The sequence below is a fragment of the Arachis stenosperma genome, chromosome 6 (assembly GCF_014773155.1).
Source record: "Arachis stenosperma cultivar V10309 chromosome 6, arast.V10309.gnm1.PFL2, whole genome shotgun sequence".
Taxonomy (NCBI): Eukaryota; Viridiplantae; Streptophyta; class Magnoliopsida; order Fabales; family Fabaceae; genus Arachis; species Arachis stenosperma.
The window spans coordinates 79,634,805-79,651,765 of NC_080382.1; the positions used below are offsets into that span (position 1 = coordinate 79,634,805).

General features: G+C 34.7%; 1 protein-coding gene across 1 annotated transcript; it reads left to right on the top strand.

The window, feature by feature from the left end:
- The first annotated feature begins 1,047 nt into the window (after positions 1–1,047).
- On the top strand, positions 1,048–16,908 carry LOC130936145 (1,4-alpha-glucan-branching enzyme 1, chloroplastic/amyloplastic-like). Its single transcript, XM_057866153.1, has 22 exons — positions 1,048–1,400; positions 2,893–3,047; positions 3,903–4,177; positions 5,203–5,301; positions 6,225–6,267; positions 6,943–7,002; positions 7,332–7,412; positions 8,705–8,821; positions 9,442–9,525; positions 10,055–10,176; positions 10,359–10,478; positions 10,637–10,766; positions 10,867–10,977; positions 11,631–11,759; positions 12,010–12,113; positions 12,761–12,905; positions 13,277–13,424; positions 13,544–13,644; positions 13,778–13,855; positions 14,127–14,282; positions 15,972–16,046; positions 16,185–16,908. The coding sequence occupies exons 1-22, from the start codon at positions 1,274–1,276 to the stop codon at positions 16,413–16,415; spliced, it is 2,691 nt and encodes an 896-aa protein (XP_057722136.1). The 5' UTR covers positions 1,048–1,273; the 3' UTR covers positions 16,416–16,908.
- Positions 16,909–16,961: the final 53 nt, after the last annotated feature.

A 16,961-nucleotide genomic window follows, 5' to 3' on the forward strand; every position in this document is an offset into this window, starting at 1 on the left:
TCTTTAACTATTGTAGTCGTAGAATAGAATGATTTAGAAGTTTGAAAACCTTTTTTTGGTTTTGTGATGAAACCATGGTGTGGACAATTGAGGTTAAGGAGTCCCTCTTTTGTTACATCGGGAAATTGGATAGAAGGTTGAGGAGTCTTTTCGATTCAATTTTTAAACTATGGCGTTGACAAGTTAGGTTGAGGAGTCTCTTTCTTGTTGCGTCGAGAAATTGGATAAAAAGTAGAGTAATTCTCATTGTACTCAATTTTAATTTATCTTTTTATTTTTATTTCAATTTCAATGTATCTTTTTTATTCAGATTGAATCCTTATTTTCTTATTTATCTTTTATTTCTCTATCACAATTTTTTTATTACAAAACAAACCTCCCAAACCTTTATAATTGCGAGTGAAGAAACTTTTGAAAATGTACCAGATATATTTGTTTTAATGAGCAGAAATCATGGGCCTACATCGAGATTATTTTATGCTTATTGCGTCTGCTTTGGTATATAAATAATCATTTGATACTACAATAACATAATTATTATTACTATTTTGATTAAGCACTAATAGTATTAATATTACAACTATATTTTAATAACAGGTTAGAATCTTTGCTTCTAATTTAAATATTAAATATTATCACTAATTCCATTCCATTTCAGCATTTCTTTCCAAAAGGGGAAGTAGGGGCATATACTCACCTCAAAAGGAACCTTTCCCGTGTTGCTTTTTCTTTTTACACACAACAAAACAGAGTCTAAAATAAAATAATAAAAGAATAAAAGAGAAGAGAAATGATATGCGACGTTCATGGCTTATCAATTCATATCCGAAGCTGGTCCATGTTTACTTGTTTAAGGAGAGAATGGACGATCAGAAATTGCAAGCAACAATAAGCCCAGTGGGCCCCATAATCCCAATCATCATGCAACACTTGACTGCACTCGCAAACGCAGCACACGTAACAGTCCATCACTTCTTTCAGTTTCATCGCTACCTGCCTTCTAGATAGTGCCACTTCTTCACCGTACAAATCCATCTCCCTATTATTAATTAAACTTAATAAACTCCATTTAGTGCTTCAACAGAGAAAATCTCACACCCAAACCCAAACCCAAACCCAAACCCAGTGGTCAGTGTCACGCTTCTCTCGCCTTATAAAGTAGTACAAAAATTCACAGCTCTCGATTCTGGATCTCTTTCCGTTTCTTCTTCCACTCAATAACACGCGCACTCTGTTTTCTGAATCCTAATCTGAACCCTAGTGATCGAGGAAAATGGTTTACACCGTCTCGGGGATTCAGTTCCCCTCGGTTCCTTCGTTGCAGAAATCGTCGCAGCTGAGCTTCCACGATCGAAGGAGCGCTTCGTTCTCATTTCTCCTGAACAGGAACTCCTTCTCTCGTAAATAAGCTTTCTCTCATTCTTATGATGGTTCCGTTTTTTTGTTTGTTTGTGGAGTTGTCAGTTGTGTCAGGAGTGCTTGCTATTTTTGAACTTTGATTAGTGAGTTCTTTCTTCTTCTTCTTTTTTTCCCCGGTAGTTACGCTGTGAATCAATGAAAAACTGTTCGGTTGATGAATAGGAAACGGTAAACGAGTGAAGCACCAAATTTAGATCATAAGATGACATCGTTTGCTTTGGCTGAGTGGAGACCGACTTTTGCGTTGCTCTGTTTTGTGCGGTTGCATGCAAGATGCATCTGTTACGAAATAGAATACTAAATGTTGTGGACTCTGGAGTCTGGATCGAATAATTGTGTTTGTGTGACTGGTTGGATAATTTTTGTATGTATTTCCGTGTTAAATTAACGTATCTGTGAAATCCAGCAGTTTTTGAACAAGAGTGATGGAATATAAAATAATCAGTTGTTAATAATAATAGCGTTCTTTTAGGTTCACTGTAGATATCTTTTGTTTCTTTCAGTTGCAGCTTCAATGTTGGGGAAAGTAATTGGATTTTCTATATTTCTTTTGCAACAAGTTCGGCTTGTAAACCTGTATTGCCAATAATTTATTCTGCATATTTTTGTTTTAGAAAAATGTGTAAAAGTTGTAACCAAATCCTGCTTTAATGCTACCTTACTCTTCATTGTTTGTTGAGAATATGAATTGAATCTTAACTGTGCGCAGTGTGTATTTAGGGACACAAACAATATCAAGATATTCTTGGTTGGTAACTTTAGTGAGGACATAAAGTGTGTTGCTAGTGCTTTTGTAGAAGGGACAAGTTCATGTCATACGGGCTGAAGAGCTTTTGTTCTTTTACACTTTTGGGCTATCGGGGAATGATTCCGCAATTGGTGTGTCTGGGTTGGTTCCTTAGGAGGCAGATGAGCTGTTTGACATGGTAGCAGAGTGTCCACAAGGACAGTGGTATCACTCTCCAAGATGCTGTATGGGGTACTTTTGAAGGATCAAATCACCTTTTAGACCCATCCAGATAAGAGAGAATAGTTCCCACGGAGGTCCCATGACTGATCTTGGGGTATTTTCCGCTTGCCTCTACCAGATGGGCCCAAGAAAGGCCATCAAATTCTTCCTTTGTCTCATTAACCGAATTAGATAATCTCCTGATGCTTGACCCAATTCGTATTCCTGATTTTCGGTTTGGAACATTTGGTATAGGGCAATAGTATGTAATTAGAGTGGTAATGATTGAACGAATCATTATAACAATGTGAAACTAGCATCAGTTGATTTGTAAAAATGGCTATCAATATTCAATGATTTATGAGTTTACTTATACATCAACATATTAACATTGAACCGAGAAAACACAACCTTGTAATAATATCTTTTTCATGGGATGAATGTAAAGTTTCTAGCTGGCATGCAGAACCAGGAATACTTGACAGGCATGAACACACCTCATTGATGTACATTCGCTTTTTCAGGGAAAAGTCTCGCTGTAAAATGTTCCCATGATTCTGACTTGTCATCTTCCACGGTTGCTGAATCTGATAAAGTACTTATTCCTCAAGGTCATGATAACTCTTCAACCACGACTGATGAAGTTGAAGCTCCTGATATAACTTCAGAGGATCCGCAGGTGCTTTTTGTTTTTTTTGCCATGTGGACTATATTTTCACAAATCACAATTGATTTTGCATATTTCTTGTTATGTGGCTCTCTGAATACGGCACCTGTGGTTTTGTTGTCATGTGTACTTGGAGTATCTATGAAATGTGTGCTTCTTTTTTAGGCCAAAAGTGTTACATTTGGTTGAGTTTCACTGTACTCGTCATTTGTTGATTTTAACTATGAGAAAAATCTGGAGGTGGAAGAGAATGGATAAACTTCATTGTTATATATGGAAAAAAGAGGAATATAACTGCTGTTCACTTTTCTTGCTGTGTCTAGTAAAAATGTAAGTGGAGTTTCTGAATAATATACTGTTATCAAAGTTAACTATCTACTTACTAAACTGTGAACATATACAAAACAGAAGTGAAGGTAGAAAGTATTTTTATGATCCAGATTCTTGTATGCTTTTCATGTTTTTGAGGATGTTAAATGGAACTAATAACAGAATAGGCATGATGATTTTTTGGATTAATGGAATAGATGAACTGAGTTTAAGGTGGAGCAACATTGAAATTTGTCTTTATTCTTGAATAATAGGGTGGTAATTATTTGTATGCACATCATTGTTAATCATTTGAAAGAAAATTTGCTCTGGAGCCCTTTGGAGATGTTATTACTGTTATACGGAAGTCATTTGTAATATTCTTAGCCTTTGAATGTAGGCATATATTCTTTGTATTGTATTTCAATATGCAGCATGCCTAGTACGAATGCTGCTTTTTGGTTATGGATTGACAATTTCTGGTTGTTCGTTATTATTTATCTATAAATTGGCTTTCTTGGAAATGATACTTTTCTTTACATTGTTGTGCATTTTCAGAAAATACAAGAGTTTACCATGAAAGGTGAGAAAATTGATTATGAAGCAGTTAGCACTGACAAAGATGACAAGGATGGGCAAGGTCATGTTTTGTCATCACATGTGGATGTTGACACCAATACTCAAGCTGAGAATACATCAGTATCTATAAACAAGAAAGTGAAGGTCGAAAGTGAGGAAGCTAGACCAAAGATCATTGCCCCACCTGGCACTGGTCATAAAATATATGAGATTGATCCATCTTTGCAAGCTCACCGTGCTCATCTTGACTTCCGGTAAGCTAACTTCTTGACCAATATTCTTATAAGTCAAACAAGAACCTGATGTTTTAAATGGAGTAGGGATTGCAGATGTGTAATGTTTTCATAATGAGGCTAAATTGACCTTTTATTGATAATTTCATTTTCATGTTTCATGTTATTATGTGAAAAAAAAAAATTACAATGTATGAGGGTGGCTAGCTAGGAGGGTGAGATGTACAACACTATGAAGTCCCCAAATCTTTTAAATTCATTGGCTAGTATCTCCTGTTGCAATTCCATGTGTGACATGTCAAAGAGATCTTACTACGGTTTCATGCTTTGAAATTGGTTCCAGATCATGAATCACTGACTGTTTTTGCATTACACAATTTTGTTTTGGTTACATGCGTTTCTTAAAATTTATTAGTTTATTGATATGTCTAGCTGATTCTACCAGTTTCCAAGTGGGATAAGTCTTTATTGTAATTGTTGTATGAGCTATTGCAATTGATGCACATCGAAATTGAAAGAGAAATAGTTTGAAGTAATTATTGACTGTATGAACTTGTGATTCAAAAGAATATGATGGATAAATAGGCAGCATTTTTTGGGCTTTGGCCTCTAGTGTTTACCCTTTAACAAAAACGATTATCTCCTTTGTGTTGGAATTTCCTTTGAAAATATTTTGTTACGTCAACTGATCTGGTTTGACCCTTTTATTTTATTAAACTAGATTGGTATTGTAATGAAGAAATTAGAACTAGGATAGGCGACGTGGCTCAAAGTAATTTATCTAGGCTTGGATATTGGTAGATGAAAAGTTCTTTTACATTTGGTATTATAGATATTTTTCTTACTGCCATTACTAAATTATTCAAATACTTTATCTTTCATTTCTGCTTATACTCAGGAAGATGATTAACATATGGTTTGATATGCTGTTTTTGGTTCCTAAACTGTGCATGTTTTAATTTTTGTACCTCTGAATACTAGATACTGTAACTAAATGGGAACATTAATTATTATTTTTTTTGAAATACTTATGTCTCAAATCACAGTTATGGACAATATAAGAGATTGCGTGAAGAAATTAACAAGAATGAAGGTGGTCTGGATGCATTTTCTCGTGGTTATGAAAAATTTGGCTTCACCCGCAGGTATTACATTGCACTTGTTTTTAGAGGTCAATGCTGCTCACATCAAACAACTTCCCCCCATGAATTACTGATGGCACATTAAGGGTATGTTTGGGAATTTAGCTTCAAAGATAATTGAAAAGCAATCACCAATAATGGAATAATAACAAAAGCTAACAATGGAATACAAGAATGCATGTGAAAACTTTGTTGTTTGATTATGTAATGAAGGGAAAGACCTCTGATCGTTTAAAAAGTAAAATCCCTTCTTCACTCTTCAATTTGGGGGGAGTGAAAAGTGAATACAAAGAGGGTTCCAGTAGTTCTTATGTTGCCATTCCATTCTTTTTAAAAACAATTACCAAGCATATGTTCTATTATATACATCATGTCATTTTGTGCCTTGCATTCCATTGTATATGGTGATTGACTGAATGTGTTACTCAAACAAGAAATCTTGCAAGGGGCAACAAAAGTAAAACCTTTATAGGGAATAAAAGTATTGAATTTTTGCTCTAACTAATGATACGAGAAATTCCCAAGACTTGAACTACCAAACTCCAAATTTCCAAATTTTTTAACAATGAAATTCTTGTTTCATGGTCATGCTTCTAGCATTTGATTATATCTAACACATGCCTTTATTCAAGAAGATCCCAATAATGCACAGATCACCTTGTGCTGAACTTCTTATAGAGGAATAGGGGCAAGAATGGTCAAAATGAGGAACATATAGAGTTCCAAGAACTAAATTTAACTTAACATGGACACACAATGACACAGGTTACAATGTAGATTATATATATATATATATATCAGAGATGGTTCTTAATTAGATGACTGAGTGTCTGAGTCCACAATGTACTTTAGAGTTTAGAGGTAATACAAGATAATTTAGCGGTAAATATTAGCCAAAATTTAATAACTATAAACTTTGTTTGCAGTGCTACAGGCATTACTTACAGAGAGTGGGCACCTGGAGCAACGGTATTTTCTTTATCTTAATTTTTTGAATCAAGATTAGTTCTTCTATGAATCAAAATCTTCTGTAATTGTATTCTTTTTAAGCATAAGCTTTGAAGGGAGTCCAGAGCCACCAGAGTTTCATATCATAAAACAACTTTCTGATTTACTATACATTTTAGTCGAAATACTGTTGTGGGTTTTTAGTGGACCCAATAAGTTAATTGCAACGGCTTTCAATACTGTTGTGGGTTTTCAGTGGACCCAATAATATTCCTTTGTCATTTATACCATGATTGCACAATAGGCAATACTTATACTAGAGTTATAGAGTTGACTATACTTATGGTTGCTGACTTATTGTCAATATAATTATGATAGTAATCTCAAATTTACTGAACCTATGATTGCATTCATTTGGTAGAAAAGAAATGTTAAAAGCATTCTATAGATCAATTTCAAGATCTACCTTAGGAAGCATTAACACAAATTTTGAAGCAGTGATATCTTTTTCCTCATGTCCTTCCTATTTCCTACTCTATACATTATATATCTTCAAATAATATTTGTAGATAATCTAGTTTTGGATTTTGCTGATGTGGTATCTTTAAACTATCAAGAAAATCATATCAATTCTATATATAGTTGGTATTTTATTTCCACTGCAAATAATTATGGATATTATTGGATGCTTTTCAGTCAGCAGCATTAATTGGAGATTTCAACAACTGGAATCCAAACGCAGATGTAATGACTCGGGTATGTTATCTGTAATCATCCTTTGAAGTTTATACACGCAATTTAGGATGCTTCTGTCATGAATAAAGTAATGACTAACTAACTAGTGTAGCACAGATTTACCAACTTGAGGATTTTTATCTTCCAAATATTTTTCTGACATTTGATGTAGAATCTAGTGTATATGCCTCCTCGCTATCTGATGTACCTTTTTCCTATTCATTCCTTGTATGAGTTGTTTGGTATTTTCTTTAATTTCTTCCTTTCTAAATGTTCATGCCTTTTTTTGTTCCAATATATATATATATATATATATATATATATATATATATATATATATATACATACAGAATGAGTTTGGTGTATGGGAGATCTTCTTGCCAAACAATGTGGATGGTTCACTGCCAATTCCTCATGGTTCTCGAGTCAAGGTAGTTTTTCTCCTTAACATTGTATGGCTAGTTATATATGGTTGTTAATGTTTATAAACTCCATATATTAATATAATAATTGATTGTGATCTTTACTTTATTCACTATCAACAAATGGCTTTATTACTTTCAAACAGGCCTAGGCCTGCAATTGTCATTCTTTTAATGTTGGCAAATTGAGTAATTGTGTAGGCAATGAATCTTGAATCCCAATTAGCAACAATTAATATTCCAATATATGAAATATAGTTAAACATAATTTTTACTTTTATGTTTATACTTTATATATCTTTTTTCTTGCAAATTAATGCAAGTGATTAGACAAAACCCTTGCATGTAAGAATGAGAATTCTGTTATAACAAAAGCAATGAAGCAACTATTGAAGGATGTATGAAATTTTATCCCCTATTATTGAAAAGCTTGCAAAAGAAATTTTAGTGATTCATGCGATGGTGCTAGTGTCTCTGCAGTACTTAACTGCTCAGACATCGTGATGTGTTGTTGAGTTTGTTTCAATGTTGACAATCTGGCCTATGCAATTATGTATGCTCGAAATTGTGTGACAAAAATAAATAATTAAATAATTAATAACTGCAGGAGATTACCGTATTGATCTTACTGATGTACATATATTCTTATCTTTTCTGTAGTGATATTTAGTTTCTTTTCTTAAAATAAATAAATAAACAAAATAAAAAATAAGATAAATAAATAAATTTGAGGTATTTCTGCATTTCTTATCCGTAAATTAGGGATGCTATCTTTAGGAAATCCCCTATCTACCTGAGATTAGACCAATTTTACAAGTTCATTGATGATGCTTCAAGAACCTTCCTCGTTGAAAGCTTTTTTTACCTTTCCAGTGCAGTATACAGTGTAGCATAATAAGCTTTGTGGAAACGATCTTTCTTTGTCTTGTTCCGAAGAAGCTTTATTATTTATTTTTGCTAGCATCATCTTAATGACTTTAGAGAAAGTATGGCATCCAACTCCTTGTCAGCATATAAGTAGGCATTTCACTAACTGCATTTAATCAAATGACAGGTTATAATGAAGATTGGTGACTTGGCTAACTTTGGCATCTTTCTCCATTCCTTTGATTTTAATATTAATTATTTCTTTTGGGGATATCTTATCCTTGACTAATGTAATACCCAACTTTATCCGTCTTATAAAACTTGTATAAAAAGTGGGGTACCAATCTACCATATATGAAAAACATTGATAGATGGCTTGAACTATGGCTGTGGGTTTATTCTGTGAACTAACTATCTCTATAACACATTTGTAGATCCGCATGGAAACTCCGTCTGGAATCAAAGATTCAATCCCTGCTTGGATAAAGTTCTCTGTACAGGCTCCTGGTGAAATTCCATATAATGGTATATACTATGATCCACCAGAAGAGGTAGGTTTCAATGTCTCTTTCATTTATGCCAACCGAAATGAAAAATGTAGTTTCTCTTCCCCTTTCCATTCTAGCATTTGTTACAGAATGGAATTGTATTTTCTCCCTCGCTTGGGTGATATATGATCGTGTCTTCAAGGAAAATTTTATTACTTTTATAATATAATGTAATATAATATGATATGCAAAGAGGTAGACAAGTTTGTAGTATTGCATGCCACTGCTGATCTGCCACTCTGTCTTGATGTTTTCTTATTGTTATATGCCAAAGATTTCACATGCCCCCTTCTCCAAACGCCTGAGATGTACTTTGCTTAAAGTATAATGCCATATTCTTGTGCCTTAAAAAAAGAATGGTAGACAAGACTGCAATGTTCAGTTTAACCATGTTTGTCAAATGTGTCATGAAAATTAGTCTATGGTAATAGACTCTTAAGTAAATGAAAAGAAAATAATCATTTAGTGATAACAGTATGTTTAGCTATCCATACAGGTGTTAGTAATCATTGACTTATGTATATGATAACCTACTTTGAAAAAAGTTTGTTGAACTAATAATGTTTGATTTCTCAGTCATGCATTCCTGTTTTAAATTTGTTTTGGTTTTCTTTTCTATGCAGGAAAAATATGTCTTCAAATATCCACAGCCAAAGAGACCAAAATCACTTAGAATATATGAATCACATGTTGGAATGAGTAGTCCGGTGAGCATTTTTACACTTTTCTTAAGGAATGAGTAAAGGAAGTCTAATTTTTAGACACCATCCACAACCAAGTTTTATTAAACTGAGGCAACTGTGACTGGAGTACTGGACTGACCTCATGACATTTTGAGGATCCATGTTGCAAGACTATCAAAGAAGAGTATCTAAAATATGTCAAAGTTCAAATTGATACTTGCTCCACAATTCTTTCATGTATTTTTTACGTGAAGTTAAATAATCTTATCGTTAGCAAATTAACAAAAACAATTTTAGTAAGCCAATTCTTTGGTAACTGCTAAGAGAAAGCATATTATAACAAGCAGTGGGCTTTACCCTTTTTGGTTATTTTCAAAATGAAAACTCATTAGATGATTTTTTATTGCATTGGTCTTTTTTCAGATAATTGCTGTCAATCTTATTTGCATACCTGAATGTTTTGCATAATGTCAGACTAAATCTATCAAAATTCAAGTGCATCGGTAGAGTTTCAATTGTTCTTTACAACTAACTTATCGACTTTGAGGTGCAGGAACCAAAAATCAATACGTATGTCAACTTTAGAGATGAAGTGCTACCTCGCATTAAAAGGCTTGGCTATAATGCTGTCCAGATTATGGCTATTCAAGAGCATTCTTATTATGCTAGCTTTGGGTAATTCTTGTGCAATCTGATGTTGCCAACTTTTTCCCCTTCTCCCTATCCCAAATTGCTCTCGGCTTGTGATTCAAAGAATAACATCCATTTTTGCTATATATTTTTTTATTTTGTCTCTTATTGTGTTCCTCCTAAAAATTGATGACCTGATAGTTAAAAAGCTGTTATGCATGAATCAGGTACCATGTTACAAATTTCTTTGCACCTAGCAGCCGGTTTGGAACTCCGGATGATCTCAAGTCTCTCATAGACAAAGCCCATGAATTAGGCCTGCTTGTTCTGATGGATATTGTACATAGGTAAATGGTGTTAATATTCTGTTTTGATCAATATCTACGAATCTTGTCTTTCATCCTTTTCTTCAAGTTACCATTATATGGATTTTGTTACATTCATGATCTTGTTGTGCCATATTTTTAAAATTGCTGCTAATACAACCAACATATTGTGAATGCAGTCATGCATCAAATAATACACTGGATGGGCTGAACATGTTTGATGGAACTGATACTCATTACTTCCATGGTGGGTCACGAGGTTATCATTGGATGTGGGATTCTCGTCTTTTTAACTATGGAAGCTGGGAGGTAAGTGCTGTCTGCACAGAATTCATTAACATTTTTGTCAACATTTTTCCTTATTATTTACCCTTGCAGAGTAATGCCATATTTTTAATTCTTAATATAGGTTCTAAGGTATCTGCTTTCAAATGCAAGATGGTGGCTGGAAGAATATAAGTTTGATGGGTTTCGATTTGATGGTGTCACATCAATGATGTATACTCATCATGGATTGGGGGTATGTGATACTTGATTTTTTTGTGATTTGTCTTTGTCTCAATATTTTAAGTTAATTTGTCTCTGGTTGTACTTATAGACTATTATCATGAAGGATAATTAGACCACCATGTGAATGAAATTCAAAATATAATGGCTTCTGACTATTTTCTCCACAATGCGGATAACTGGAGACCTTTATTGTTTTCATTAGCTTGTATGCTTATGCTACACTGCCTATGTTGAGAAGAATGTCTTAGCCTCGTCTTGCTATTGAATTTCTTTCTTGGCTTGGAAATAATTGTGATCATAATTTTTTTTACTTCATTATTGGATGGAATATTTACAATATGCTTAGAATTTCAATAATATAGTGTTAAATTTCCTTGTTGGGAGAATCAAAATGACAGGGCCCAACTGAAAGTAGAATATATAGTTATCTCTCATTGTTCAGTTCAGTTCAATAGTAGAAGAAATGATCTGGAATCAATCATTGGATAGTACTGGCTTCTGGTTATATATGATATGAAACAAGTAAAAGAAAGAAAATAAGTACAAGATATACAAAGGGAACTGTGTATTAAACAACTAATAGATAGGAGGTTGATATTTAAAGAAAAAGCATTCCATGTTCTTCAGCATATGTTACAAAATAACATGTTTTCCATGATGCAGGTTGGTTTTACTGGAAATTACAATGAGTACTTCGGTTTTGCAACTGATGTTGATGCTGTGGTTTACCTGATGCTGGTTAATGATGTCATTCATGGGCTCTTTCCTGAGGCTGTTACTATTGGTGAAGATGTATGCTAACCTTTCGTATGTTTAAAATTTTGTTAACAGCTTAGCAACTATGTTACTTCTGTTATACCCTGCTTGAAATGTGATTTGAGTTTAGCATTTGTCACTGCTCAAAACTTGATTATTTGTCAATGGTAAACATGTAAGTAACCCAACGGCAGTAAAAAATAACTGGAAAAAATTATGTGGCTGAATCATCTACTTGACTCGATGAAAACTGCAGTTAACATTACAATTATCTTTTCATTTACAGGTCAGTGGAATGCCAACATTTTGCCTTCCTACACAAGATGGTGGGGTTGGCTTTGACTACCGCCTGCACATGGCCATTGCAGACAAGTGGATTGAGATTCTCAAGTAACCTTATTTTAATCTGGAACCCGACATGTTAAATTTCCTTCTTAAGTAGTGTTGATTGTGGATATTTATGCTTACATATAAAGTATATGATGAATTTGCGTGAAACTGAAAGAGACATGGCTTGGTGCTGTAAAATGATAAAAATAACATAAGAACGGCTGGAAAAATAAGACCAGGATTATTTAATCCTTTGTTTAGTATTGTATTTGGATTACGAAATAACCTTTTAGGTTAAATCCCAATTGGAATGGCTATAAAAGAAAAGAGTATCAATCTGAAGTTCCATAGTACAAGCAACTCAAATATGACACAGGTTAAGTTATCAGCAAATGCATGGAATGTGTTAGTACTTTGGAGAATTCTTAAGTCACATAATTAATTGCTGATACTTTCTACTTGTAAGGAGTAATCGAACATAACTGGGGTGATTATGTTTGAAGTTAATGCCAGTCATTCACTTACAATATTACTAAGCTCCTTAGAGTGTAAGCGGAGACTTTGCATGTGGAAAATGCACACTTCCCGTGTCAAATTGTGTCTCTTTTATCATTCCACCTCTATAGGCCATCGTCATCTTATGGTTTGTTACAAGGTTGGGAAAAAAAAAACTATGTCTGACTTCAGCCATGTCCTCTTTCATGTAGGAAGAAAGATGAAGACTGGGAAATGGGTGATATAGTTCACACTCTCACAAACAGAAGGTGGCTAGAAAAATGTGTAGCATATGCTGAAAGTCATGACCAAGCTTTGGTTGGGGACAAGACAATTGCATTTTGGTTGATGGACAAGGTGTTTAGCTCTTCCATATACTGTCTCTCTCAATTACTTGAAAATGTTTATTCTGAAGAACTGGTTGCTTTGAAAAGATAAAAAAATGGAGTTTCATCCAGTTGAGTGTTGACTGTGGATATACTGCATTGGGAGTTCTTTTTATTTGTAGCTGCTATACATAAACGAATAATTGGTGGATGAATATAAATCATGTGGAAATCTATCATCTGCATTTGCATTACACTCCTGATATTGGGGACAATTCTTGTAGCTTATAGGAATCTAATATGGCATCCTTCAATTCTCTTGTCAAATCATTAAGGACCCTTGTTTTATACATTGCTGTGTTTTAGCTACTTTTTTCATGATATTTTGTTTGGTTGCTTCAGGATATGTATGACTTCATGGCCTTAGATAGACCATCTACTCCTCTCGTAGATCGTGGTATAGCACTACACAAGATGATTAGGCTTATCACAATGGGTCTTGGTGGGGAAGGGTATTTGAATTTTATGGGGAATGAATTTGGCCATCCTGGTAAGCATATGGGAATTGCTTTTTGTCATTATTAATGTAAGGATTTAAAAATAATTTGAGCAGCAGTTGCATTTAATGTTGACAAGAAAAGGGGTTTGCACTTTGTTGTTTCTGTTCAGAGTGGATTGATTTTCCAAGGGGTGATCAACATCTTCCTACTGGTGCAGTAATTCCCGGGAATAATTACAGTTATGATAAATGTAGGCGTAGATTTGACTTGGTAAGTTCCTGGTTATTTTTATCCACATTACGCGCATTACTTGTGCACATTCTCACTGTCTATCCTTGTGGGGGATTCAAAGAAAATAGTTCATAAGATTAACAAAATTATCTTTATACCCTTGTTTAATCAGGGGGATGCAGACTATCTTAGATATAGGGGGATGCAAGAATTTGATCAGGCTATGCAGCATCTGGAAGAAAGGTTTGGTGTAAGTGTTCATTTTTTCCTGACTTTCTGGGATTTAATTGCATTATTTCTCATCAATGGAGTTACCTTGTGGGAAGTTGGTTTTGACTATGGCAACAATATTTAAAACAAATGTGTGAGCCATTCTTTATTTTTAATTCTTCTGATACAGGTTCTACCAGAATGTTTATGCTCTCTTTTTGTGTTCTTTATAGAGTACTATGGCATTTGATCTAATTTGGATCCCCTTAGGGGAAGCAGTTATAGAAAGTTAACTATATTTAACTTTGCAGTTCATGACTTCTGAACACCAATATATTTCTCGGAAACATGAGGGTGACAAAGTTATAGTGTTTGAAAGGGGCAAACTTGTATTTGTCTTCAATTTTCATTGGTACAACAGCTATTCAGATTACAGAGTTGGATGCTTAAACCCAGGGAAATACAAGGTATGATCTGCTACTCTGACAAGACAATGTTGATAACATTTTTTTTAATAGATAGGAAATAAGTTTTCATTCGTAAAAGACGTCAAACATCATTTACAATAGATTTAGATCTAAAGAAGAAAGTTGGACATTTTCTATGTTGAACTAAATCCCGAGAATAAGTACAATTTCAGTTACAAAGAATCTTAAACAGTGGAAACAAAGTCAAATTTGGCTTTTTTAAGTTTCTAAATCTACACAGAAAGTGCTACAATAAAAAAAGGGTAGCCCGGTAAACAAGCATCACAAGCATCCCGCGATAAGGGTTCAGGGAAGGGCCACACCAAAAGGGTATATGTACGCAGCCTAACCTGCTAATTACATATATGGCTGTTTTCGTGGCTTGAACTCGTGACTTTTAGGTCATACGGAGACAACTCAACCATTGTCCCAAGGCACCCTTTCACAGAAATTGCTACAATATAGTAAAATATTTTCAAAGCTTAGTCTTACCGACAAAATCCGGGAAATAACCCCTCCATCAATGCTTCCTATTAAGAGGAAAGGGGATGGATGTGTAAAAAAGGATCCTGTGATTATGGGTGTTTTATCACTCGAGAAATTTGACAAGCATGAACTGGTACTGGCATCTCTACCTCCTTCTAACGCTTATCTCTTTTCTTGCTTCTTTGCTTTAATCCTTTTGATTGCTCCCTATAGAAGATCGATTGAAGAGGCCTTATTTCTATAGAGAAAATGAATAGCCAATTAACGATACTGATTCCAGGCCTATTAGCCCTTTTTCATTTTTACTGGCCTGAAGCTTAAAGAAAAATGGCCATAGAGAAAATATTTTTTCCTTCTTTTTGAGCAAATCTGAGCATACTTTTTGATCAAATCTTCCCTTGATGCACTCTCCAAGATCTATAAAATAGACTAACTATCCACAAAGGAAAAACAAGAAACACCACAAAAGGAGAGATATAACAACATGAAGGAACAGGGGAGGGCCTCTGCTGCCTTGCAAGGCTGTGGCGGCAGCGGCCCTCCACTAAAGTGCATTATGTTTTCTTCTTTGCTTAGAGAGGGAAGAGAGAAAGGTGCTGTATATGACCCCTATAATTTGAAACTATTGACAATGTTGCTAGCATTAGAACATGAAATTCTCGTGTATACCAATGCAAAGCTACCACCTGTTTTTTAAACCTGAGGAACGTCGATTACTCCTTTTCATCATTGTCTGGTTAGTTTACGAATTCAGCAAAGCAGTTTAGTGATTAACTATTTCCTTTCTTAACAGTATGCTCTCAATTGAATCAATTATAGTCTTTTGTATTAGTGTGAAGGTGAAGTGCATGTTAATATTATTCTACTACAAAAATGAATCATTTTTGTTCTCTCAAATTTAAATAATTGAAGTTTGTATGAGTGAATTTTAGTGAATATTCAATAACTGAGCTAGAAGTCCCCAACGAAGTAGTAAAGCCTTCTGCTCCTTTTTTCTCTGTCTCGTGTATCATCAATATGATATCTGTTCTGATAGCTAGAAAAAACTCTGCACTTGTATCGATTGATATACCACATTCCCATTTCAAGAAAGGCTATATTATAGGCACTGGTTGTCAGTGGCATCAAAATTCTGCCAAATACTATGTTTCCAGAATTAGTTTAGCATGTTGTGTAATGGATTGTGTTTTTTCTTGCTCTCAGATTGTCTTGGATTCAGATGATCCCTTGTTTGGTGGCTTCAACAGACTCAATCCCACAGCCGAGTACTTCACCTCTGTACGTGACTTGTCTAAAACTTCCTTTTATGTGCTCATGCTTGGGTGTGGAGCGCTAAGTTTTCCGTTTTGTCCTAATTGTGTTTCTGTTGACGGATTTTAATATTCATGTGGGCATCAACTCCTTGATTCCTTACAGGATGGATGGTATGACGACCGACCCCGATCTTTTCTCGTGTATGCACCTTCTAGAACAGCTGTGGTGTATGCCCTCGCAGATGAAGCTGAACCAGAGCCAACGCTAAAACCAGTTGAAGTCCTAAAACCAGTTGAAGTGCTAGTGATGGAACCAGAGCTAGAGCCAGAGCCAAAGCAAGTGCTAGAGTCAGAGTCAAAGCCAGAGCCAGTTGAAGCAGAAGTTGAACCCTGATGACTATTTTCTGGGACAAATGTGACTAGTGCTGCATGGCATGTTTGCGATAACAACTCCAAGTCAAACTAGCCAACAAATATATTTGTCGGTAACGCTGAAAAGCTAAGAAGCTGAAGTAAAAAAGTCGGAATATCGTTCATTGTGAACCGCTATTTAATCTTAAGCGAGGCAGCATAGTAACGTGAAAATCTTGTACTTGTGTCTTGCTAGGTAAAATTATGTATAGCACGCAGAGTTTTATGTTTTTAGGGTTTTATGTTTGACCTCTACGGATCGCATCACATTTGAGGAATGTGAATTAGCAAAACATCTGTCCACGACCCTCACTGTACCCGAGCAGCATTCACCAATCAATCATTCCTAATTGCAAAGGTTCAGAGGGATCTTACCCTGAAAAATTTTGCGAGAGGCTTTTGCTTTTGTAAATGTCTCCGTCACATTTAGTTGTTGGTTGTAGCAATAAGCAGTGTTTCACATTTGATTGGTTCAATGCAAAAAGTTTTATGCTTGTGCAAACAAAGGTAAATCATATTCTTTCACCAA